At 46.0% G+C, this 24,032-nt stretch overlaps 2 protein-coding genes across 4 annotated transcripts in view; both read left to right on the top strand.

The window, feature by feature from the left end:
* Positions 1-24,032, top strand: part of LOC118513468 (signal-induced proliferation-associated 1-like protein 2) — an 84,796-nt gene that overhangs the window by 1,167 nt on the left and 59,597 nt on the right. The window lies entirely within an intron of this gene.
* Positions 9,820-21,271, top strand: LOC118510038. Its single transcript, XM_036051425.1, has 2 exons — positions 9,820-13,918; positions 21,210-21,271. Exons 1-2 carry the CDS (start codon positions 9,820-9,822, stop codon positions 21,269-21,271), a joined length of 4,161 nt encoding a protein of 1,386 aa, XP_035907318.1.

Genomic DNA, 24,032 nt, shown 5'->3' with positions numbered 1-24,032 from the left:
TTTAAATGAAGTCTAGAATGGATACGAAGCACCCGTGAGTCTGAGTAGTCGTTAATCAGGATTGCGTCAATAATGCCTACTGTGGCAACGGTTTCCTCTTCAACAGTGGGATACACGGCACAGTATACGATGGCGTCTTGAATCTTGAATGCTTATGATTCGTTGATCGTAGAAGCCTAAGCTTCATGTTAGCTGATGAAAAAAATATTAGACCGATTAGAAACAATATTTTTGTACGTGTCCCAATGCAAGGCAGGTGACGCAGAGATTCTGCTTTCAAGCTTCATGGAGTCGTGTTTTTTTGCAAGTCTTCAATCTGAAAGATTACTCTTGGCTGGTTATATTACTGATTTTTTTTGGCTTAGTTTACTCTCGTTGTTGGGTAGGCAATATTGCGTACCGGGAAGTGACGGGATTGCGATGCCCTGTGAAGATCGCTCAAGGCACAGTAACAAAATATTACTTAACAAATTCTTATATACATTAAATTTATCAAAATCAAGTACTCAAGCACATTGTGGTATACTATCAAACGGACAAAACCGTTTGTCCCCTAATGAGATTTGAATTTTATGAACCGGGAGACCTAAGAATACTCACATTCGCTCTAATTGTGCACGGCTATCGAGCCGGTGTCTATCATGCGAGGAAAAAGCTCTCTTTTTATTTCAAAGCACCGCATATGAATTGCAGCTGAATTTCAACTTCCTCCAGACGACAGTGATAGAGATAAGAATCGCGCCGAAGAAGGCACACGCATACCCCAGACGGGACGGTTGAATGATTGACCCATGAGATCATCTTCCGTCAGAATGGATTTTGGCAATGGTGATTTTTTATGGTGACGTGCGCTGTGGAACTTGACTGCGCTAGGGTGGAATAGAGGAATTCCACCTGGCTGTGCATCATCGTCACGAACTCAAACGCCACGGGGTGTAGGAGGCGTTTGATGTGTTTTCTGAAGGAATTTTATTTGTTTATTCGCCGGTTTTGGTGGATGTCCGTTAGCGTTTGAATTTATTTCTTAAGATGATCCACTTCCTCGAAGGCGCGAGGTGTTAGAATACCTTGAATTTTGGAAGGTTTATAAATTAAAATTTAAAACACATTACATGGACACGCGCTTCTTTGCGTTGATCCATTTTCGGTGTATTCTTTATTGGCGGTATATTATTCTGCCATACACCACCTAGCACATTAATTAAGCAGTATGGATGTATAATTGAGTCCATCTACCAAACTACCAAGATCATCATCACCGACGATCATACATTATGCTAATAACGAAACCAAAAGCAATCGTTTTGATCGTCAGACGCTTGGGCCGCAACAGCTAGTGAAGGTTTTTTTTTGCACGGCGCATTGCTGATTGAATATAGTTATTTTCTTCGAAGTTGCGCGCCGAATTAAGTGTGTAAGATTCGGCAATTTTAAATCAGGTCCGCCGATGAGAAGGAAGGATCATCAAGCGTGGGCAATTTGTGGGCACTCAAGGGGGGCTGCTACTTTTATTTGTCCAGTACAGCCTCAGGTGTCTGAGCGGCCTCTTCCAACTGGCCTGCCCGTTGCTGCTCTTCTCGTGGCGTATTAGCGAAACAGAGGTTATGATGTGTGTAATTAATGTAACTCGCCGCGTTGTCCGAGCCACCGCTTGTGGGTGATGATGATGATGGTGCTCCATTTTCGCAATCGGCACTATTCGATCGGCGCACATAACGATGCGTAACGACGCATCAGGTCTCGGTGGCTTTTGCGGTGGAAGTTGGATCCCGTGGTATGTTCGGAAGCGACCGTACCGAATACGATCGCTAATAAGAATAGTGTTACCGGTTAAAATTATTAAGTAACACTGGTGGGTGTGTTTGGATTTTCTCTCGCCTTGCTATGGTGTAACAGAAACTCTTCACTCGATCATGCCTCCAAGAGATGATTTTGGAATTTGTATAACGCACAATTCGATCGCTTCCAATTGTTGTTCAAGAAAGGGCAATGTATTGTAATTTCTATTCGTGCATTACTGATTTCATAGTTGAGGGAGAAATCTATTCTTAAGGAGAACAGTAGTCTTATTGCTTGCAACAAAAAGAAACCATGTTCGCTGTTCTGCCCTTTTTTTCGGCAGCTCAAGTTTGTTACGCATGATTATGTTATCGTGTCGGTTTTGTATTTTCGTTCCTTCGACGAAGGTTTTTTGTGTCTTTTTCCGTTTCAATGCTTGTACCGAAAGATTGGAAGTTAAACACGTGATGTGAAATTGATGATGAGAGAACTGAAGGAAAACTAAAAGCGTTACTAAAACGAATCTAATTGTTCTAATTGTTTTCAGTTTCGGCTAAGCTAAAGTCAATACAGATGTGTTACAAGGGGGGTAAAGTTGAGCCAGGGGTTTTTGTGGAGTACTTAAAGCAGTACTCAACAAAGCTTTTGCGGTCGGAAGAAAAAACACTGACCACAGATCGGCATCATCCGTCATGTGTGGAGATCTTTTCTTGGCTACATGGCTATGGGATATTCTAATCGAATACACATTACGCTTTAAAGTGTTTTCCCTTACATCGCTTGTTGAACTTCGAGCATTTATCCAGCAAGATGGCTTGGAAAACGACAGACAGCATGATGGATGTAGTGCCTCGGCAGCTCCAATTTTCTTCCCGCTTCGCCACTTGTTCTGTGGAGAAGAAAACACGCCACGCCACCGAAGGCCATTGCTCCTTCTGGCCGTACCGTGATGGGTGAACGAAAATTGGTGACCCAGAGTCATTTTGCGGTTGTCGCCGTTGTCGACGTTTGGTAAACGCGCGCACTCACACTCTCGTTGCAGCATTTCGACCAGATGAGGCTGTTGTGCAAACTCTCGTCCGTTGTTCTCGCGTGCGCATAATGCAACCAAAGGCCGGCTTGCGGGATGACTGGAGCATAACTCGCCACACTTCTGTGTAGCGCTGGTGAGAAGCTGTGCGGTTATATACTGCTGACGCACTAAAAAGTAGTAGGGCAGCAACTGAAAGGGAGAAGGCAAATGGCCTCCGCTAGTATGCGCCACCGAGTGCGTGTGTAAGAAAGATTTCCGTCACGATAGTATTGTATTTTGTCGTTTTTTTGTCGTGGACGAGTGATAGGTCATCCGGGCTCAGTTACACGATGGATTGGCCGGGCGAGTTTTTTTTTTTTTTGGGAAACGAGGTCATCAGTTGCTGGTGAAACTGACTCTACTGCGCCAAGATGCCGTTTTCGTTGTAATGCTTCTTCCTTCCCGATCGGGTAATTCATCATCATTGAATTGATAAAAGTCAGAAACAGGGGGACGCATGCCTTTCTACGAGAGTAAGGCGTTTTCAGCACCCGGTTTATTGGATGATGGACCGGAGCTGTGTCTGGGACGTTTTTTTTGTTGCTGTTGATGGTTTGACGGCGGTAAATAAAGATTAAGCGCCATCAAGATTGGCTCAATGGGTTTAGAAAGAAATAGCTTCATTAAAGCAGCATCGCAAGATTCGTTTGGACGTTGTTCGGTTCATTAAGCGCTTCTAATAGGGACCACCGTAATCAAGGCGTGGTTTGTGGATGTGGAACGGAAAATCGTTTCGGGAAAACTCGCGCCAGGTGACACATCTTGCCGAGTTTCGCGAACCCGAAGCTCGCGTCTACTGCGGAAGTGTGTCGTCTACCGGTTGAAATGTGAGTGAGACTTCCCGTCTTCGCTTCTAAAGAGCCTCTGACAGCGGTTTGAATAGCGAGGGAAAAGTTGTTCTACCCCAGCTCAAAACTTCCACAGGAGAGCGGTCGAGAAATGTCGGGATTGAAAAGAACTGTCAACCAGCTCAAGCAACTCCGATAGTGGCACATCTCGTACCGTGAGAAGAAGAACAAAAGTGTCACCCAGGCTGGGAGGGGGTGCCCTGTTGAAGATGGGAAAAACTTTCACCCTTTATCGATATCCACACCCTACTCACTCTGGATGCTTAATGGGAAGTTTAAAGTGATGTATTTTCGCTATCACACACAGACATAGGGCCCTTACCGTGACGGACGTCTAGTGCAAAGAAGGGTCCAGCTTCTGCAAGTCAGCGGATGTCTGCTACATCCGTCAAGCAGTGTGTGGGACACGTACAGTGTGTCGTGTGTGATCACAGACTCTCCCAGCGAAAAGGAGAGAAAGTGAATAAAGCTTCCTGCCCACCAACTATCCCCTCTTTATGCTTTGAGGTCCAGCGAAACCGTGGATAAACGGTGCTAGCGTTGAGGTTTGACGATGGGCGAGAGCAATGTGTGTCCCGGTGTGCGTACTTCAGCAGTCATTAACCGAGCACTTTGCTTTTGACATTTATCATACCTTATTCCGCGTTTTCGATTGCAATCGGTGGCAAGTGTGAAGATGCAGCGGACGACGATGACGTGCTGAAAGACACGGCAGCAAGACATTCCAGACAGCAAAAGTCCTTCGCGCTACTCAGGCGCCACCGATTTTATTTCCGTGTTCATTTCCGTGCGGGATTGTGTCTAAGGAGAAATGCACATGCCTTCGGAGGTGTTCCAGTTTTCGTGCTTCCAACACACGACAACCCGAGCATATAGACGTTTGTTTCCCGGCCGCGCTTCTCCCCGGACAACACCATTTTACGATTATGATTGCCGTGGATAATTGCTGTTTTTGATATGCGGGGCTTTTGGGGCCGGAATTCTTTCACTCTCCATTTTATCGGACCGCTCTTTCAATTTTGTTTTTTTGTGTGTTTCGTTGGTGACCTGATTGTGTTCACTTGTGTTGGCAGCCAGCTAGCTGGCTGCCTGTCCTCTACTGGCGTGTGATAAGCGCACGCCAGCGTGGTGTGGTGGCTTATCGGCTGTGAAAAACGTGATCGATCCGGCGTTGTTTTTGTTGTAGGCCGTTTCTGACCCAAATTCCGATCAAATTTGGTGCTTTTGCTGTATTTGGGTGTATAAACAAGGAACCAGTTCATTCATGCTTCTTGTCTCGGTGTGTGATATAAACATCGCTAAGGGTGTTGTTGGGGGTTGACTAAACGTTTTTGAAGTACAATAGAGTTGACAATCAGCTGTTAAGCTTTTGTCCCATGCAGTCGCTGTGTGTAACACATTTCAGATCATGTGTGTGTGTGTTTTGTTTTTCAACCAACGATTTATTTTCTCCCTTCAGTGTGTTGTACAACCGTGTTTCTGCTTTCGAAGTTATTAAACACTTAAGTGCATTTTGTTTTGGATTTTTCTGCACACAGCTTTTATGTTATTGTTTTTAATGGTCGACCTGTCACTGTAACGTAGGCTTCTTGCGTAAAGCGCTAATCGGTGCAACAGTGTCAATTTAGTTGTAATGTACGTTTTCACGCGTGTAAGCCATTCGTGGCAGGGGTCTTCGGACAAAAAAACGAGCAAGTTTTATGGTACTAGGAAAAAGGTTTTCTGCACACAGCTGTTATGTTTTACAATAAAAAACAAAAAAAAAATTATCTAAAAAATATGAGATCATATCAACTTCAAGAATCACGGATGAAGTGTAATGTCTGAAAAAACCATTGCCATTCACATCAACTTCAAACTCGACTCAGCGACTTTTGACGAATGAGAAACCCTGCATAGAGTGGTTTAACTATTCGCTGTTAACTTCAAAGGCTTTTGAAGAATGTGTACCATGGTGGAACAAAATAGTGCACAGTACGTCAAAAGCAGCGACAAATAATTAGAACCAACTTGCCTGTTCTTTTCTCACCTGACGTAGTTTTCTTAACCGAAGCGCAAAAAAAAAGTAAGCTCAAGACATAATTTAAGACAAAGACAAACATTACACTCTGCCGTTCGCGTTTGCAGCTCAAGCAAGAAAACTGCGCTTTGTTTGCGTTCATTGTAGTAGCACACTCGGTTGAGAGGCTTTGCATCATTTTCCCCCTGCTCGGGAATGCTAAGAAAACACGCCGCCAATTGGACATTGTGGTAAGAGACCCTTACGTTACCCACAGGCGTTTGAGTGAGGGAAACGGGTAGCAAGACAAAAAAAAAGAGCGAACTCCCCAACACCCAACTAGCTATGCAACACTAATTGGTCACCCACCGGCAGCAAAACTACACGCGACGCGCTAGTGTGAGCATGCTTCTGTGAATCGGGGAGGCACCCATTCTGGTGTGTGTTCTGGGCAGAGATTTGGTGATGCATACTTCGGTACACTGTTTTGTTCAACTTCAAGAATGACGTCAGTCTGTGGAAGGCTTTTAATTACGTGAAACGAATGCCTAAATTCAACAATGTACTTTACCTAACCTTTGATTGTTCTTATCGGGTTGAGTTCCACCACCGGGTGACCCATGTCGAAAGAGGGTGGCCGGTCGAGCCCTTAGCGTGCGAGCAGAAATCCACGTGACCGATAAATCGAACCGGATTACACACCGGGTCGCTGTCGTGGTAGGTTCATAAAGACAACACATCACACAATCAAAAGCGGAAGGATTTATGCGTGTGTAGTTTCAGCAGTAGAACGAGAATCACCTTCTCTAGTTAGGTTTCACCTTACATTTCGTGCCTGTTGCGTTGGAATCGGTGGGTTTTGCTGCAACGTGATAAAGTTCAGCCATTTTTATTGCCCATTTTTGTGTGTGTGCCCATATGGGCGAAATGAAAGGAACAAAAACAATGGAACATTTTTCGGTTTGTTGAGTTAAATTGTGATGTGGTGTTGTAGGTTGTCTTGTTGTTGGCCCCGTCTCACAACACTTCGACTTCAACGCATCACAATGGCAATTGCATTTGCAAAGCCGCCTTGTTGTGAAGCCGATGAAGATGGTGTAATGTTTTTTTTAGGGTGCGTCTTTTGTGTTACTTGGCGCGTGTGTTAATTATGACATTTCGACGTGAAAACATTGTGCGTTTAAGCTGTGAAAGGCACATAGAAACACACCAAACGATATTTTGATGTTTTCATTAATGTTTTTTGAAAGCACTCGGCAGTGTATTACTACCGAGACGCGAGCAGATTCCTTTGTTTCGTCATTAGTGTTTTTTAGATTTGAGGGTAAATTGAGGAGAAAAGACAGGCACAAAAAAACAGGGTATCGGAATTATCATTTTTAATTTAGCTTAATAGCATTTCTACGGATAGTTTACTGTCATATGGAACAACACAAATAAGAGTTGCTTGTTTTCAAACGTTCAACAGCTGTTGTGCGATTGTATGCAGAAGCCAAAGTGGTTCAAACAGTACAGTAGTAAATAATTGTCCACACCACCCTACCGTGAAGATGGGGGTAAGAACGACCACCAAACGTTGGAACACTTTCAGTTCTCCCCCGGGGAGCGTGAAGTTAGTGTGTGTACCATGAACTTATTTTCCTTGCTACCGAGCTCCAGCTCCAGCTCAGAGTGTACAAGAGCAGGACGGATGTGTGAAGTAAGTGACACACGCATTTGCTCACATACATGGCAATGCATAATTAGCCGCAAATGGTTCGAGAGCTGTGGCTGCCCCCCCCTAGGGAGAAGCTAGGCATTAGCGAAGCAGCATAACGCACATTTGCGTTTCTACCGCTGGTGCGTTTAAGGAAAAGGGTGCTTGAACGCTCTAACGGAACATGGTTCTAATTTTGCACAACATTAGCTAAGAGAGGGAGAGAGAGCAAAATATTGGCCAGAAAGGAGTGGCAGTTATGTGAGTGAAATATTGAACACTACACCATACGGAAATAAGATTGATGTTTTTGAGGCATTTTTAACGGCTAAATAATCGTCGCTTCATTAATTTTAATGTAGGAGATGAGGCATTGTTGAATTTCTTCTTTTATCCACTGAGATATTCTGAGTCTTCCAACTCAATAAGGTTAAATTGAATGTACCATATATTATGTCAAGGTTTCACTTGGATTATTAGGCTTTTCATGTCAATTGAAACTGCAATATTTATTTAGTAATTTGTGGTGCCTCCTGATCTCATCGATAAAAGTAGTACAAACTTTGAACCCCACATGCACCACAATCTTTGAGTTTAGAGTGGCCTTGAAGAAAATTACCCTTTCTGATAAACTATCACTATCACTAGAGTGACGATTTCACGGATCACCGAGAGCGAGCGACAAGTAGTGAGTAACACGTAAAACACGCGTGTTTGAATAAAACGTCACGGAATATCAGCCAACACCACTAAAAACCCGTACGGTTCTCGAAACCGGAAAGGTTGGTTGGTCATTTCGCCTTCTTCCTGTCACCCTCCACACCGTGTCCCTTTTACCAAAGGTATGCGTTGAAGCCGCGCGCAATCTCTTAAAGACGCGGTTTATTTCTGGATATTTGCATAAGTGGGGTACTATGGCTAGCTCTCCCAAACAGTCAGTCAGTCATTCAGTCGTCTGTGCCCGTTCGACGACTCGTTTGCTCATCGAAGAGAGGAGTGTATTGGTTAAGCTTCCTGTTCGAGATTTAACGCGCCTAAAGTTAGACCGCCCGCATTACACCGGGGTTGTTTAAACACGAGTCGCGCCATCTATGGTGCGATTAGGGAACCATAAAGAACCTGAATGTAATTTACTAAACATCGCTAGTACAGCACGGCTGCTTCGAGCGACTATGTGAAAATAAAATGCGATTCAGGGAGACGGAGACAAACGGCAAAGAGCTTAGGAGTTGAAATTTATTTCGCATCCCAAGGTAGTCCAGCTAAAGAATCCTCTGAAGGTCCTTGACGGGCAACCAACATTGGACACTCTCTAGCGCTCTCCGACCCCACCTTGAGCTCGAGCCACATCTTCCTTCTCCTTCCCTTCTGGTGTTGACCAGTTCGGCATTGTCCAACGGTTCTCACCATTCCTTTTCCCCCTTGGCACGAGGCCTGCTTGGTTTCACCATCAACTCGTGCCATTCCTTCCCCAGCAGTGGATCTGTTCGGCAGTGTCCAACGGTCGCTGCTGATTCTCTCCCGGTACCGGTCCACCACCACCAAAGGCCGTACTGTCTATCCTTTTCCTTCCCCCTCCCGGAGTAGGCCGTACCCTACATTTTGGTCCTTCGAACCGGATCAACGCGAGTGCCAGTTTGCGAATCGCCGCGTCTCAGTCCGCGATCGAGCGTTGATCACAGTAAACGCGGTGTTCAGTGTGCAGTGAGCAGCCGGTCTACACGGACCAATCGGACGGATTGGGTCCACATCGGTGAGCAGCGAGCGAGGAAAGCTCCAACGCCAGTCCTCCAGTTGCCGCCATCTTGTGAGCAGATCGGTGCTTCGTCCAGCGAGGGAGCTACAAACGCCAACCCTCCAGGCGTCACCATCGTCATCGAGAGAGCAATCGGACGGATTCGCTCTACAGCGGTGCGCAGAGAGCGAGGGAAGCTCCAATGCCAACCCTCCAGCTGCCGCCATCTTCATCCAGCACCAACTGCAAGTTGTGCGCAGATCGGTGCTCGTCGAGCGAGGGAAGCTACACACGCCAACCCTCCAGGCGTCACCATCTTCATCGAGGGAACGATCCGAGGGATCAGTTCCACAACGGTGCTCGTCCAGCGAGGGAGCTACAAACGCCAACCCTCCAGGCGTCACCATCTTCAACGACGGACCAATCGGACAGATTGGGTCCACATCGGTGCGCAGAGAGCGAGGGAAGTTACATCGCCAACCCTCCAGCTGTCGCCATCTTCATCCAGCACCACCATTGTCATCGAAGGAACTATCCGACGAATTAGTTCCACAGCGGCGCTCATCCAGCGAGGGGTTACAACCGTCAGCCCACTAGGTGGAGCCGCACTGCAAGCAGTTTCCGAATTCGTCATCGGTGTTTGTGCATCAGTGTGTATTTTCGTCATCAGTGCTAGTGCAGTGAAACGTCATGCCAGTGACACGTGCGTCGACAAAGGACATGGACACCGTGGAGTTATCTGGAGCAGAAACTGCAGTAATGCAGCAACCAGAAGTGTCCATGCAAGTGCAAGTGTTGCGCATCAAGTTGAAGGTCGTGCATAAAAGGCTGATCAACATGCAGACCGATCCAACACTTGCACAAGTGCAATCCAAAATGCTGGAAGAGCTGAAGGCTGAACAACATACACTGCTGAATCAACTCATCGAGCAGCTACCGTATGATTTGGACAAGGACATCGCTGAGGACGAAGTGTTCCAGGCCGAATATTTGGTGAAAGCGGCATCTCTTCAGAGCATGGACGTCAAGCCTCCGCCGGTGGCAGCACAACTCGTAATGCCGCAACACCGTCTCCACATCCCGATGCCTACGTTCGACGGTAGCTACGAACAGTGGCCAAAGTTCAAGGCTATGTTCCAGGACATCATGAGCCGAGCCAATGAGTCTGATGCTGTGAAACTTCATCATTTGAACAAGGCGTTGACAGGAAAGGCTGCCGGCATAATCAACGCCTCAATGATGAACAGCAACAACTTCGAGAGTGTATGGGAGATCTTAGTCCAGCGGTTCGAGAACCCCCGGTTGATCGTCGACAAACACATCGCCGGGTTGTTACACCTCAAGGCGCTACCCCGAGAGTCTGCAAAGGATCTTCGTCACCTTGCCGAGACTTGTAAGGCGCATGTTGACGGTCTCATCTTCATGGAGAAGCCCATCGACGGAACCAGCAACCTCATCATCACCCACATTCTGTCATCGTGCCTAGATGCGGAAACTCGGAAGTTGTGGGAACGCTCGTTAAAGCATGGAGAGTTTCCTGAGCTGTACAAAACTCTTGAGTTCATCACTCGGCAGACGGAAGTGTTGGAAAGCTGTGCAACGAAGGAGCCTCAACAACGACAACCGTCGGGAAAACCAGCGAGCACCAAGGCATTTGTGTCATCGACTCCGAACCCTCCGCAGCTCTGTTGCGCTTTGTGTAAGCAGCAACATCCATTACACAAGTGCCCCACGTTTTTAATACTGACGACTACGGATAAGATCGAGAAGCTGAAAACATTGAACCGCTGCTTCAACTGTTTTGGTACCGGACATGCAGTTTCTAAATGTCCCTCACCATGGTCGTGTCGTCACTGCAAGGGCAGGCATCACACGTTGATTCATGTGGAGAACTCACGTGTAACACCTGGTCCATCACCTGTTACTGGAAGACAATCTACAACCGCTACGACAACATTAACCACAGTTGTGTCATCCACTGTGTTGCTTTCGACGGCAATGCTCAACATCACCGACAGCGCAGGAGTCACCCATCCGGCACGTGTTCTTCTGGACAGCGGAGCACAATCCAGCTTCATCACTGGCAGGCTAGCCCAATTCCTATGTTTACCACGCAAATTGGTAAACATTCCCTTGTCAGGGATTGGTGGCAGCGCAGGATCGAACGTGCGACACACCGTGACTACTACCATTCATTCCCGATGCTCCAGTTACAATGCAACGGTGGAAATGTTAGTGCTTCCCAAACTGACGGTGGAAATGCCACGACAGTACATCAACATCAGCCACTGGAGTATTCCTGAAGCATGTGTTCTGGCTGACCCGTCGTTCAACAACCCAGCGCCTATCGACCTGATACTGGGAGCATCACTCTTCTACGAGATCCTGAGGACCGGACGGCTATCGTTGGGTGACAACATGCCAACGCTCCAAGAAACCGAATTTGGTTGGGTTGTCAGCGGAAACACCATCATCGAGGAACCATTGTCATCTTCAATGTGTGCAGTCGTCACGCACACCAACGAGCTGGACTCTTTGATGAAGAGATTCTTCGAACTAGAAGAGGTGAGCGGCACACCAAGCTGGAGCAACGAAGAACGTGCGTGTGAGGAGCATTATACAGCGACAACTACCACAGACATCAACGGTCGATACGTGGTTCGACTTCCCCGGAAAGCCGAAATGATCGGCAAACTTGGGGACTCAAAGACCAGCGCACTAAGAAGGTTCTTAGCAATAGAACGACGACTTCAAAGAGAACCGGAAACTCAACAAGCCTATGTTGATTTCATGAACGAGTACCTTCGCTTAGGTCATATGAGCAAGGTAGCAGCTACATCGATGGACGCTGAGACGTTCTATCTACCTCATCATCCGGTCTTCAAAGCCGACAGCACCACTACCAAGTGCCGTGTCATCTTTGACGCATCGAGCAAATCATCAACGGGAGTATCATTGAATGATACGTTAATGGTCGGGCCGACCATTCAACAGGATGCTACCTCCATTTTGATGCGGTTCCGTACAAGGGCTGTTGCCCTCACAGCAGACGTGGCTAAAATGTACCGGCAGGTTTTGGTACATCCCACCGATCGATCCCTGCAACGCATCCTGTGGCGGAATTCACCAAACGAGCCCATCGAGGAGTATGAGCTCAACACCGTGACGTATGGGACAGCATCTGCACCGTTCCTGGCAGTACGATCATTACAACAAACGGTAGAAGATCATGGGAAGGAATATCCGGCTGCAGCTGCGCGATCCTGTGACTTCTACGTGGATGATTTCGTGTCTGGAAGTGATTCGCCGGCAGAGGCTGAATCCCTACAAGTACAAACGGCAGAATTGTACGCGAAGACGGGGTTCGAGCTACGAAAATGGGCTTCCAACAAGCCATCCGTGCTACAGCATGTGGACCAACAGCAGTTAGCAGCCACTCCATCTGCTGAATCGGGAGCCGAAGGAGTTCTGGCAACTCTTGGTTTAGTTTGGGACTCATCTTCCGACAACATGAGTTTCAAAATCAACGCGCCCTACGTTATTGGGCCAATAACGAAGCGGAAGGTCCTTTCTTGCATCGCCAGGATCTACGATCCTTTGGGAATTGTTGACCCAGTGAAAGCCATGGCGAAGCAATTCCTCCAACGTATCTGGACTCTTCAGACGGACCAGCAACATCCCTGGGGATGGGACGACGAACTACCGCATCACCTTCAAGGACAATGGATCAACTTCCACAACCAATTGATCCATCTACAGGAGCTACACATTCCTCGTGTAGCAATTGGACCTGACAGCATCTCTAGCCAATTCCATTTCTTTTGCGACGCGTCAGAAAAGGGATATGGAGCATGCTGTTACATCAGGAGCTGCAACGAACAGGGAGTCGTCACGATTCAACTGTTCGCCTCGAAGACGAAAGTGACACCAATAAGCAGCAAGCACTCCATCGCCCGACTGGAATTGTGCGCAGCACAATTAGCCAGCTTGCTTTACAATCATGTGAAGTCAGCTGTCGAGTTGCAATCTCCAGCTACATTTTGGACGGATTCAACCACCGTGGTGCATTGGCTACGAGGATCACCAAGCTGCTGGAAGCCGTTCGTCGCCAATCGTGTCTCGCAAGTGCAACAGCTTACAACTGGTTGTGCTTGGCGACACATTGCTGGAATAGACAACCCAGCGGACCTTGCATCACGCGGCTGCCTGAGTAAGGAGCTCCTCAACAATCCGTTATGGTGGCAGGGCCCACCATGGCTAAATCAACCGGAAGAGCAATGGCCGGAATCATCGATATCGTCATTTGACGACGACGCTGCCGCAGAAAGACGCGCCTCTACAGTGGCCTGTGCAGTTGTCGAGAAACCGCACCATCGCGTCTTCACGTTATACTCATCGTTCTCGAAGCTCAGAAGAATGATGGCGTATTGGGTTCAATACTTCAACCGTTGTTCAAAACGTCGATCGTATACTGGCCCTGGTATCACGACAGCAGACCTGAAGGAAGCAGAGGAAGTAATGTGCCGATTAGCGCAGAGGGATTATTTCACACAAGAAATAAGAGCACTACAACGGAAGGAATCAATTTCTTCGTCATCGAAGCTGAAGTGGCTGCATCCGCAGCTGGGAGCAGACGGCATCATTCGTGTTGGTGGCAGGCTTAGCAACGCATTGCTATCAGAGGACACCAAACATCCTATCGTGGTTCCCAACGGACATCCGTTAGCCCATCTGCTGATGGATCATTTCCACAAGACGCTGCTACATGCAGGACCACAGCTGATGCTGAGTACGAGCCGACAACGATATTGGATCTTGGGCGGCAGAAACCACGCGAGAAGGACTTATCATCAGTGCCTCACCTGTTTCCGTGCCCGTCCTATCTCATCAGAGACACTAATGGCAGATCTCCCTTCGACGAGAGTGACTTCCAACCGACCTTTTTCAATCACGGGGATTGATTACTGCGGTCCAGTTTTTGTGAAAGGCGCATACCGGCGAGCAGTTGCTACAAAGGCATATGTAGCCATCTTCGTGTGTTTCGCCACTCGTGCAATTCACATCGAACTTGTTTCCAACTTGACGACGGAAGCATTCATCTCAGCGTTACGTCGATTCGTGGCACGCCGTGGACTTCCAGCAGAGTTGCATTCAGATAATGCAACAAACTTCAAGGGAGCAAGCAACCAGCTAAATGAAGTCTACAAGCTGTTGCATTCATCACATCATCAAAGGAGCATCCGGACATGGACCTTGGACAGGAGGATTACGTGGCACTTCATTCCACCGCGAGCTCCCCATTTCGGTGGGCTTTGGGAGGCGGCTGTGCGCTCGATGAAACACCACCTAGTACGAGTTGTAGGCAAAACGTCTCTCTCCTTCGAAGACATGGCGACGCTGCTGACCGAAATTGAGTCATGCCTCAATTCTCGGCCATTAACACCGCTGACCGATGACCCCACTGACGTGACGGCCCTTACACCCGGACATTTCCTGGTTGGATCGCACCTCCAACATGTTCCAGATGCCGAGACAGCGGGCGTTCCTGAAAATCGGTTGACACATTGGCGACATGTTCAACAACTAATGCGTCACTTCTGGAACCGATGGCATAAGGAGTACTTACAGCAACTCCAACCGCGTTCGAAATGGTATAAGGATGATGAAAGGGCTATCGTTCCAGGTACGTTAGTGATCATCAAGGAAGATAATGTACCACCACTTTCTTGGCTGTTAGCACGAGTAGTTGAGGTCCATCCTGGAAAGGATGGAAAGGCTAGGGTATTTACACTGCAAACCAGTACCAAGACTAAGGTAGTTAGGCCTCGCGTAAAGCTATGCGTTATACCCACGGCAGTAGGAAATTATTGAAATTTCTCAATTTCAAGGTGGCAGGATGTTCGAGATTTAACGCGCCTAAAGTTAGACCGCCCGCATTACACCGGGGTTGTTTAAACACGAGTCGCGCCATCTATGGTGCGATTAGGGAACCATAAAGAACCTGAATGTAATTTACTAAACATCGCTAGTACAGCACGGCTGCTTCGAGCGACTATGTGAAAATAAAATGCGATTCAGGGAGACGGAGACAAACGGCAAAGAGCTTAGGAGTTGAAATTTATTTCGCATCCCAAGGTAGTCCAGCTAAAGAATCCTCTGAAGGTCCTTGACGGGCAACCAACATTGGACACTCTCTAGCGCTCTCCGACCCCACCTTGAGCTCGAGCCACATCTTCCTTCTCCTTCCCTTCTGGTGTTGACCAGTTCGGCATTGTCCAACGGTTCTCACCATTCCTTTTCCCCCTTGGCACGAGGCCTGCTTGGTTTCACCATCAACTCGTGCCATTCCTTCCCCAGCAGTGGATCTGTTCGGCAGTGTCCAACGGTCGCTGCTGATTCTCTCCCGGTACCGGTCCACCACCACCAAAGGCCGTACTGTCTATCCTTTTCCTTCCCCCTCCCGGAGTAGGCCGTACCCTACACTTCCATTACGATGTATGGGTGTTGGTGTGTGATAAAGTAAATGTAAGTGGCTTGGCCACGATCAATGCTGCGCCCCGAAAGGGTTTTGGTTTGTTGGTGTGAGTGTGTGTGTGTGTAAGGCCATCGAGCCGGTATGTTCTGTTGTAGGGCTTCATTTAATATTTTGCCAACAGCTAGACCTTACGTGCAGTGTTGTTGGGGGGCAAGTTGATGGTAAAGAGTGGAGCACTCGCCTTTAGAAATGCCTGCAGACAATGCCAATAAGAGCGCGAATGTGCATGCACGAGGTTAGCGTATGATTATTTAACAGCTCCGTCGTGTCAGTCGTGGGAATGCACTCTGTTGCATGTTACTTGTGTCGCGCTTAACGCAACTGGAAAGAATTTTCCTTAAGGAACGAATATATTAATCCTATTAAAATTAAACCTTACCGTACGTTCAAACAATTTTGCGGACAATGGAGAAATATTAACACGTACAGTGTGTGTGTGATACAATCCTTCTGCTTTGTTTGCTCGTGATACAAAGATATGCGCGATGAAACAGGCTTAGCCAAGTAGTTTTTGTAACCGTCAGGACTGTTTTAAAGCAACTAATAAAAAGCAAAAACACCAGCCAAACTAGTCGATTATTAATTCGGCAACGCATTCGGCTTACCCCAAAACGTGATGTGATTTTGGTTTTGTTTCACATCCGCACCAGCATCATATCACTGTACGGTTTGTCGCATGCCACAGCACGATATAGAGACTGTTGGCACCGGGCGTAATCTCACGTTTTCTCTGGTGGACAAAATATTCCTCTTTACTTGGATGAGCTTTGGTCGTAGCTATTTGTTTCGCTTTTTTCGTGTCGTTTTTCCGCACGAGAGCTCACACAGTGAGGGATGTGGGTCCGTTGTGTCGTCTCGGTAAGAAATATGAATAGTTTGTGTTTCCTTTTGCAACGCATCACCTTCTTGTCACGTCCTGTCGTTTTGCCTTTTTTTTTGTTGTGTGCGCATCTTTTGGAAATATGAAAATCTATCCTCTCTTTGCGCTTCGGTGTGGTACGGATGGTGCATATTAATCGTCTATCTTATACCATTCAACATCCCAGCGAAAGGATGGAGCTGTGTGCAAAATAATCTTCGCCTGCGACAGCTGGTTCTAATTTGGGGTGTGCGAGAAAAAAGAAAGAAATCTTGTACGGAAAAAGAGGGAACAGACGTAGACGGGATGACGTTCTGTTGGGTATAAAGTTCGGTGAGGATAATATCGTGTGGTGTTTATCATGTGCTATGAGTATTGCAATTTTAAACTTTTATTTTGATTTTTAGTTATGCTTACAATTTCCAACATTTCTATTGTTCTAAGTTTTTGCTCTAGGTCTCTGTGGAGTTGGAGTGTTTGAAACATAAGAAAACTTTTTCGGTCTGTTGTAGAACAATTTAAAGTTTTCATAGATGCTTGTAGGTTTTAAAACATGCGATAAGAAATATATTTCCAGCAAATATGCTCTTAGAACTTCCATGCGCCTATGCTTGATTGCATATGCAGTCGGCATACCAATAACGAATGAAGTAGAAAGAACCGAAACGCGATGATAAGTCTATGATGAAACTTCTTACAGACCACAGTGTTCCTTTACCCCCGGTGTTTGTGTGACAGCTATCAGCTACAGCAACTAACAGATGTCGGAAGGGATAACTCATTCTGGTCCCTGTTTCCCTTTGGTTTCCATCTTGATTTTACCATTTCGTTTTTTTTTTGTTTGCAATCCTCCCGAAGTGCAACATTACCACATGCGAAACACACCATGGTCTCAGTGCAGTGGAACTTCAAGGAACCTTTGCACGTTTTCGTTCTCTGCTGCTATCACAGCTTCCTTTGCGCATACGTTTCTCTTCTCTGTGGCATCGTAAAACCGATGCAAGAAGTAGGGATCGAGTAATAATGGTGGCTATAAAATTCTTGCTCATGTCAACAGCCGTAAAAGAGAGAAGGGGGAAAAAAAGAGATTGGGTGCTGGTTCAATGCTTTTCATTGTGTTCTTAGCAAATGAAAATATTCATCCACCCGTTCTTTAAAAAAAACGATATTGTGCAAGTTTAATCGAGAAAATGGTTGCTAAAGAAACGAAATCACATGAACCCTTCGGAGGAAATAGCGCAATAGGAATGGGTGGGTTTTAATTTTTTAGTGTGGTGTTGTGATGGGGGGAAAGTACAGATGGGACTATTCTAGTTTCAATTTTTAAAATTGCTCCATAATAAGATCGCTCGTTCTACTCCGTACAGCCAAAAGCCACATGTGTTGCTGAATGAACAAAGCTTTCAACGGTATGTGCGTGCATTCAATATCCTACCACCAAAGAAATTTACCTTCAAACTGCGCCATTCTCTGTTGCGTTGTGTTCTTTCTTGGGCTGGCAAATGGTACTGCTGGTGGAGATTAAGAATTGCGACCGTATGACGCATCGCATCTCGATGCGGCAATTAACCGGAAAAAGGGAACAAAAGGAACATGAATGGTTTTACAGAGCACGGCCGATGGAGATGCGTGCATGAATGGGAATGCCCGCTTTGAAGAGTATCCGTTCGAATCTTTTCCGCATCTCTGTTTTTATTGCTTGCTAAAGGAAAGGCAAGAAATTTGATTCTTTCTCTCTGATCAATTCAGAAACTTTCCGTTACGGATTGTTTTTCTTTGAAGATGTATTTTTAGTTTCATTTTTTTTTCTTTTGTCGTTTCGTAAGAGGAGGTCCTTTTTGCGAAATGTGAAGAGTGTGGATGAAATTCCTTTCATTGTATTGGCATTGTTGTTTGAAACTCTTTGAAGAATGTGAGGCTTTTTTTTGGCACGTTCTGGATTTTTTTTAAATTTTTCTTTTGAACTTATCTCATTCTCGTTGTTGTCAGAATTTGTTAGCCTTGAACTGTGAGTGAGATTTTTACGGTGTATGTTTGCCTGTTTGCGCAACACATCAACGATCGAAATCCTCCATCCAAATCGTGTGATACGCCACAAGTGACGAACCCCAGCTTTTTTTTTTGTACTTGCTCTACCAATTCGCACCCAGTTTTGTACCTGACATTGGCATTCTTTCGCGCACACGACAGCATTAAACCAATCGCATAACACAACAGTGTGTGTGTGAGCAGCTGATGTAGCTCTCGAAAAAATAGTAAAATTGCACTCATTTTCCTGCTTGATAACAGACGACGAACCCCTCCATCTACTAAGCAAACTATCCAGTTAGTGCGTGACGACGTGAAGAAAAAAGAAAGCCACTTCCCTTCTCTCGAAAAGAAAGCCCAAAATTTAACCCGCTGAGAAGGTTTCGTAGCGTGTGCGATTGATGTGGACAGGTGGAGCATTCCGTTTTGTTTCGTGTGTGTGCGTGGCGTGGCTTGGTGACGGCTAGTTTGCGAAGGGGTTTGCTGCAGCTTTTTGTCGAGCCCCGGCTCTTCGGTGCGTTGTTCCGGTTTTTTGCTGAGGTTGCATTCCGATTGTGTATTTTTGTTGTTTTTTTTGCTTCCCTTTTTTGATTGTTGCCCATCAAGCAGTGAGCATTTTTAGTAACAGTTGAGCAGGACAGCCTTTCGCGAACGACCTTCGGGGTGAGTTTTACAACCCCAAAATTGAATGTTTCCCCCTTTTTTCTTCTGGTCTCTTCAACAGGTGAAGGGGAGTGTTTACCTCCCTCGCTGGTTTTTGTTTCGCTGGTGGTTTATGGCTTTGTTTTGTCTGGTTGGTTAATTTTCTTACGCGTTTTGGGTGGTTCCATCGTTCACTCTTCGCTCTTCAGTTTTCTTTTGATTTGTTTTGTTGTAATCTGTGGCGCTATGAAGCTCTCCGACGCTGAAGGAAATTTTAATCAAACTTCTCGCATTTGTGTTGGTGCAAACTACAGTAAAGAAACCATCCCATGTATGGTACTCGAAAGCGCGCCAACCCTTGGTGTAAAGGTTACACTTTCGTCGCAAAGGTTGAGTGTATCATCCGGCACTGGGTGCCGATCACGATGGGTGCAATAAAAAAAGAGGGAGTGTACGGTGTGCGGACTTATTGCGAGGCCACCGACCATAAATCTCCAAACGCCACTCAGCGTAAATGGGGAATCCAGTTGAAGGAGGACGGTAATAAGGGATCGGCATTGTAAAATGACGCACCGTGGAGAGTTCTCTTGAGCTGTGCTAAAAGATTGGGAAATTGAACGGAAAACGGTCGAGCGCTGTAGGAGTCTTTCTTCCTGGGAGCGCACGTATTAGCCTGCGATGGTTAAACTCCACCAGATGTGTTTTCGGGTGGCCTCGGCCGTGCAGTTCTCGTCCAATAATGGTTTCCAGTGGAAAAATACCGACGTCAACAACGATCTGCCTAGGGCCAGGGATATTAAGAAATAATCGAATTCTGTACTCATTTCGGCTAGGCAACACCCTTTTATAACAAGCCTAGGAAAATTGACTTTGAGGATGCTCAATTTGGCCATTAAATTGTAGCGCACCGAAATGTTCTGCACGTGTCGTCGTTTATATATATTTTTTTGTTCCTAACACGGGGTGGATTGTTGTCCTGCGGCTAGTTTGCGTCCGGAAATGACCGGAAAAGTGGAGGAAATGGAAGAGTCGTCTTTTCTTATTATCGGCCTGGCTGTTGCTGCCCTATTGCGAGCTAAATGGTAACGAGGGAAGTTTAAGTTAGGGGGAGGTATCGACTCTTTTGGACGCCTTAAACGGAGAAGCACGAAAGCGCAATGTAAACACAACATTTTTACACGCTTCCCTTGCATTGAAGTTTTCTAGCTAACTTCGCTAAGAATTGAGGGTGGAAACGCTATCCGCGAGGGTGATAAACGGGCTTTTGCTGGTTAGGGCTATGTTTAGCTATTTGCCAAATAAATACATTGTCGGTGTGCTGATAGGATTTGATTAGGATCCCACCGTATGGGAGTTCCGGGGGAAAAGCAAATGGGTTTCTCCCAAAGGTAATAAATGGAAGTTAAACTTAGTTACTCTATTATCTTCTTAAGTTCGGTTAATTTGGAGCAAGGATAAAAGGATAGTCATCTGTCTTGACCTAATGTTTTTTTGGTAATGCTATCTTAATCTAGATAAGATGATGTCCAAAAAAGGATAATTGCGTTTCACCCGATAAGGGGTTTCCAATATCGTTGAATTTGAATTTTAAATTAATTCACTATCTTTCTGCGTAGTGCGCACATGGGGGCTCTGCTATCAAGTTCCCTCACGCAGGATCCGGTTTGGATGTTGTGCATTATCTGTGGCGCCCCAAAGGCGTTCAACATGTCCAAACTATGCGACACCTTATGATTTGATGTCTCGAGGTTTATCGATCTCTCCTCGTTCGAAGCAAAAACCTCATTGATCACTGACTCCAATTGCAATCAATCACGCGCAATCAATAACCTTCCCATTCGAATGATAGCACTCCACCACAACCGTGCCATGTAGTTTTTGTCAAGGCCCTTGACACGATCATGTCCATTTAGCGCACCATCCGAAGGCTCGATTACTTGGTACACTGGGTGGGCATGGAAAGAGAGTAAAAATATGGGAAAAATCGTTTAAAGTGTACACTTCATTTGGAGATAGCAAGTCTCAAGAAGTGTGGTGGTGACGAACGGCAATTAGCCATCGAGGCACAGTTTGAGTAAAAGCAAGTTTTTTCAAGCTTCAACACATTTCCTTATCAGTATTAGTTTCTTCAAGTGTGTTTCATCCTTCAATGCCATACGCAAGGGGGGAGATACGGTTTGTGTATCTTGCAGTCTCTAACGTCGCATTACCACCAATGCCCGATAGAGTCGTTTGTGCAATATTGACCCCCCCCCCGCAGAGAGGTATGTGTTGGACCGGAAATTTCTGCACATGCTTCCTTCCGCTTCTGTTTTATCTCATCAAATAGCCCCTCTAAACACCAGATGTGTTTCTTTTGGGACTTTATTCACAGTTGCTGTCCACTGTTTAGATAGGACCTAACTCGTTCAAAGAAGCCAAACGGAAAGCGTATCCTTTAGCAATATTTGGAAAGGATTTATCGAAAGGAGTATATGCGGGCAAGGCTTCCAGTGTTTGTTTGTGTTTGTCCGGAGTCAATGTAGTTCCTGTTTTTTGCGTTGGTCAACCACAACCGGTCGAAAGTTGTCCCGAAAATAAACGCCGGTTGGCATTGGAAAAGGATTGGTGAAGATGGCGACGCCATCTGTTTTCGCAATCGTAAACGTATAAGGACTGGGGAGAAAAAGGTGATGTTCGATAAGCCAGTTGCAGTTGTCAGATGATTTCTGCAGGAACTCGTCGGATCGTAAGCTTTAAAATATTTGTTTTATGGGTATGGTTTATGGGATTGAAGGAAGTAAGAGGAGTTTTGGAAATGAGGCCAGGGTAAATTATACGATTGTCATGTTACTGAGCTGGAGAAAAAATATTAATCATGAGTTTAATCTGGTGTACAGAATTCGCAATTATGTAGCTTTTAATTAAAATTTCTTTTACTCGGAACATGTGGTGAAGTCCTTATGATTGTGAGATATTGAATTGTTATCAAAAGCATTAAAAGTCATTTGATATCAACCAACTTCTTCAACTTCAATAATAGTCGAAATACTTGGAAATAGATTTTCTTAAGTCGACCACCAGATGACGTAGACTTCATTATTTAAAATGTCGGCTACCCAGTAATCTGCTTTTGAAGTCTTCAGGTCTCCTTCAAAAGCCTCCGAGAGTCATTGACAGATTGTAAATCCCACTATCTGCTTAAGTATCTCTTTTCTGCATAACAGCTCAGCTACTGTGTGCGTTAAATTACCTATTTGTCTTCACAATTGAACTGGACCGCCTTCACTTTCCGCGTATTCTGTAACGTAAACCATTTTCGTGTATGGCACACCACCCACTGTTACACAAACCGTATTATTTCTTCCACAACCAACGCCCGGGAGTTAGGTGACGTGATGCCTAAGAGATCATGCTCGCGCGCGCCCCCGATGATGATGGTGATGATAATGCAAATCGATTCGCTACCGCCCAGAATGCTCCACAGACCTACAGTCGGTCAACATGGGAGTCTCTGATGACTGATGATGATGATGCTGCTGCTGGCTGCTGTTACCTACCACACCGCATGCACTCGCCATAGTTCCGCATATCGTTATTATGCAACGCCACTGTTGCCGCAGTTTTTTTCTTCTGCGCAATTAAGTCTCTTCTCCAGCTGGATGTGTGTGTGTGTGCTACTGTATGCGCCTTGTGGGGTGACGCGATCCGTCGCAGCCGGCAACTCATTTTACGGTTGTTTGTTGCTTATCGACGACAAGCAGCTACTTTAAGTTTTGGAGCGTTGTAATGTCGCGCACGACCGGTGTCTTTCTGCCACGGGCGCGTACCCATGCACACACCCATGCATCATTCATCCATCAATTGCCGAACGCTCGCCTTTATGCATCGGTGTGGAGGCTGCAGGAAAAATGTGATTAACGCGCAAATGTTTTCCGCGGAGTCATACGCGCGGAGGGAAAGAACGGAGGGGGTGGAACAGTGTTGGTGCACCGGTGCAAATAATTATATGCTGTGGTAGCTGTAGCAGCGGCACAACGGTGGCACACAGGAAGGTAGTTGGGCACGACGTCGCCTTGCACATAATGTATTGCGCAGCTCCGAAAAAGGGAACTTTACAATGGACGTTTGTGTAACTGTCGGTGCTTTTGCCAGTGCTTGTTGGGCTTACCTAGCCGGTGTCATATTTTGTAGTTTTACATCGTTATCTGACAAATTACGTGCAATTTCCCGTTGACAAGCGCTTTTTCGGGGTGTATCGGGGGACGATCTGCGATGCTCGATAAATGCTATGGTGCGTCAGTCAGCTGAAGTTTCTGCGACAATGGAAGCGTTACTAGCGGGTGTAATATTTCTTTTTTACAAAATATTCTCCTGGTTTGGAGAAATCTTCTGTTAGTAAATTGCATCTGAAAAAAAATGGCGCTAATATCTGAGGTTGTCCAACATAAAGCGTTTGGTAAATATTTTATCCTCGATCTTTTTACCCTACTGAATTCTTAATACAACATAAAATTCAAATTAATCTTAATATTGTTATCCATGTTCCGCTTGCCAACTGTTACCCCGGTGGTCCTAGGAGCAATAAAAAAAGTCAAAATATTTGATTGCCTACCCCGCTCAGGTTGATTTCATGCATCATTAGACGCCGTAGCAAAATTAGATGCCATGGTTTAACTTATTTTAAATGTGATCAACATTTTTTTTCTCTCTCTCCTCTAACCTATCCAGTGCCACTACAGATCGTGGAACGATCAGAGCAATAAAATACACGCTTCAAGTGCAACCTTTCATGCCTTCCATGTGGCTCGGCAGCAGCCTGTCCGCTGTCGTGTTTTTGCGTTTCGGAAAGCGCGCGCA

Source organism: Anopheles stephensi, chromosome 3, assembly GCF_013141755.1.
Source record: "Anopheles stephensi strain Indian chromosome 3, UCI_ANSTEP_V1.0, whole genome shotgun sequence".
NCBI classification, from domain to species: domain Eukaryota; kingdom Metazoa; phylum Arthropoda; class Insecta; order Diptera; family Culicidae; genus Anopheles; species Anopheles stephensi.
Note: the sequence above shows the minus strand (reverse complement) of the source record. Positions and strands in the feature narration are given on the sequence as shown.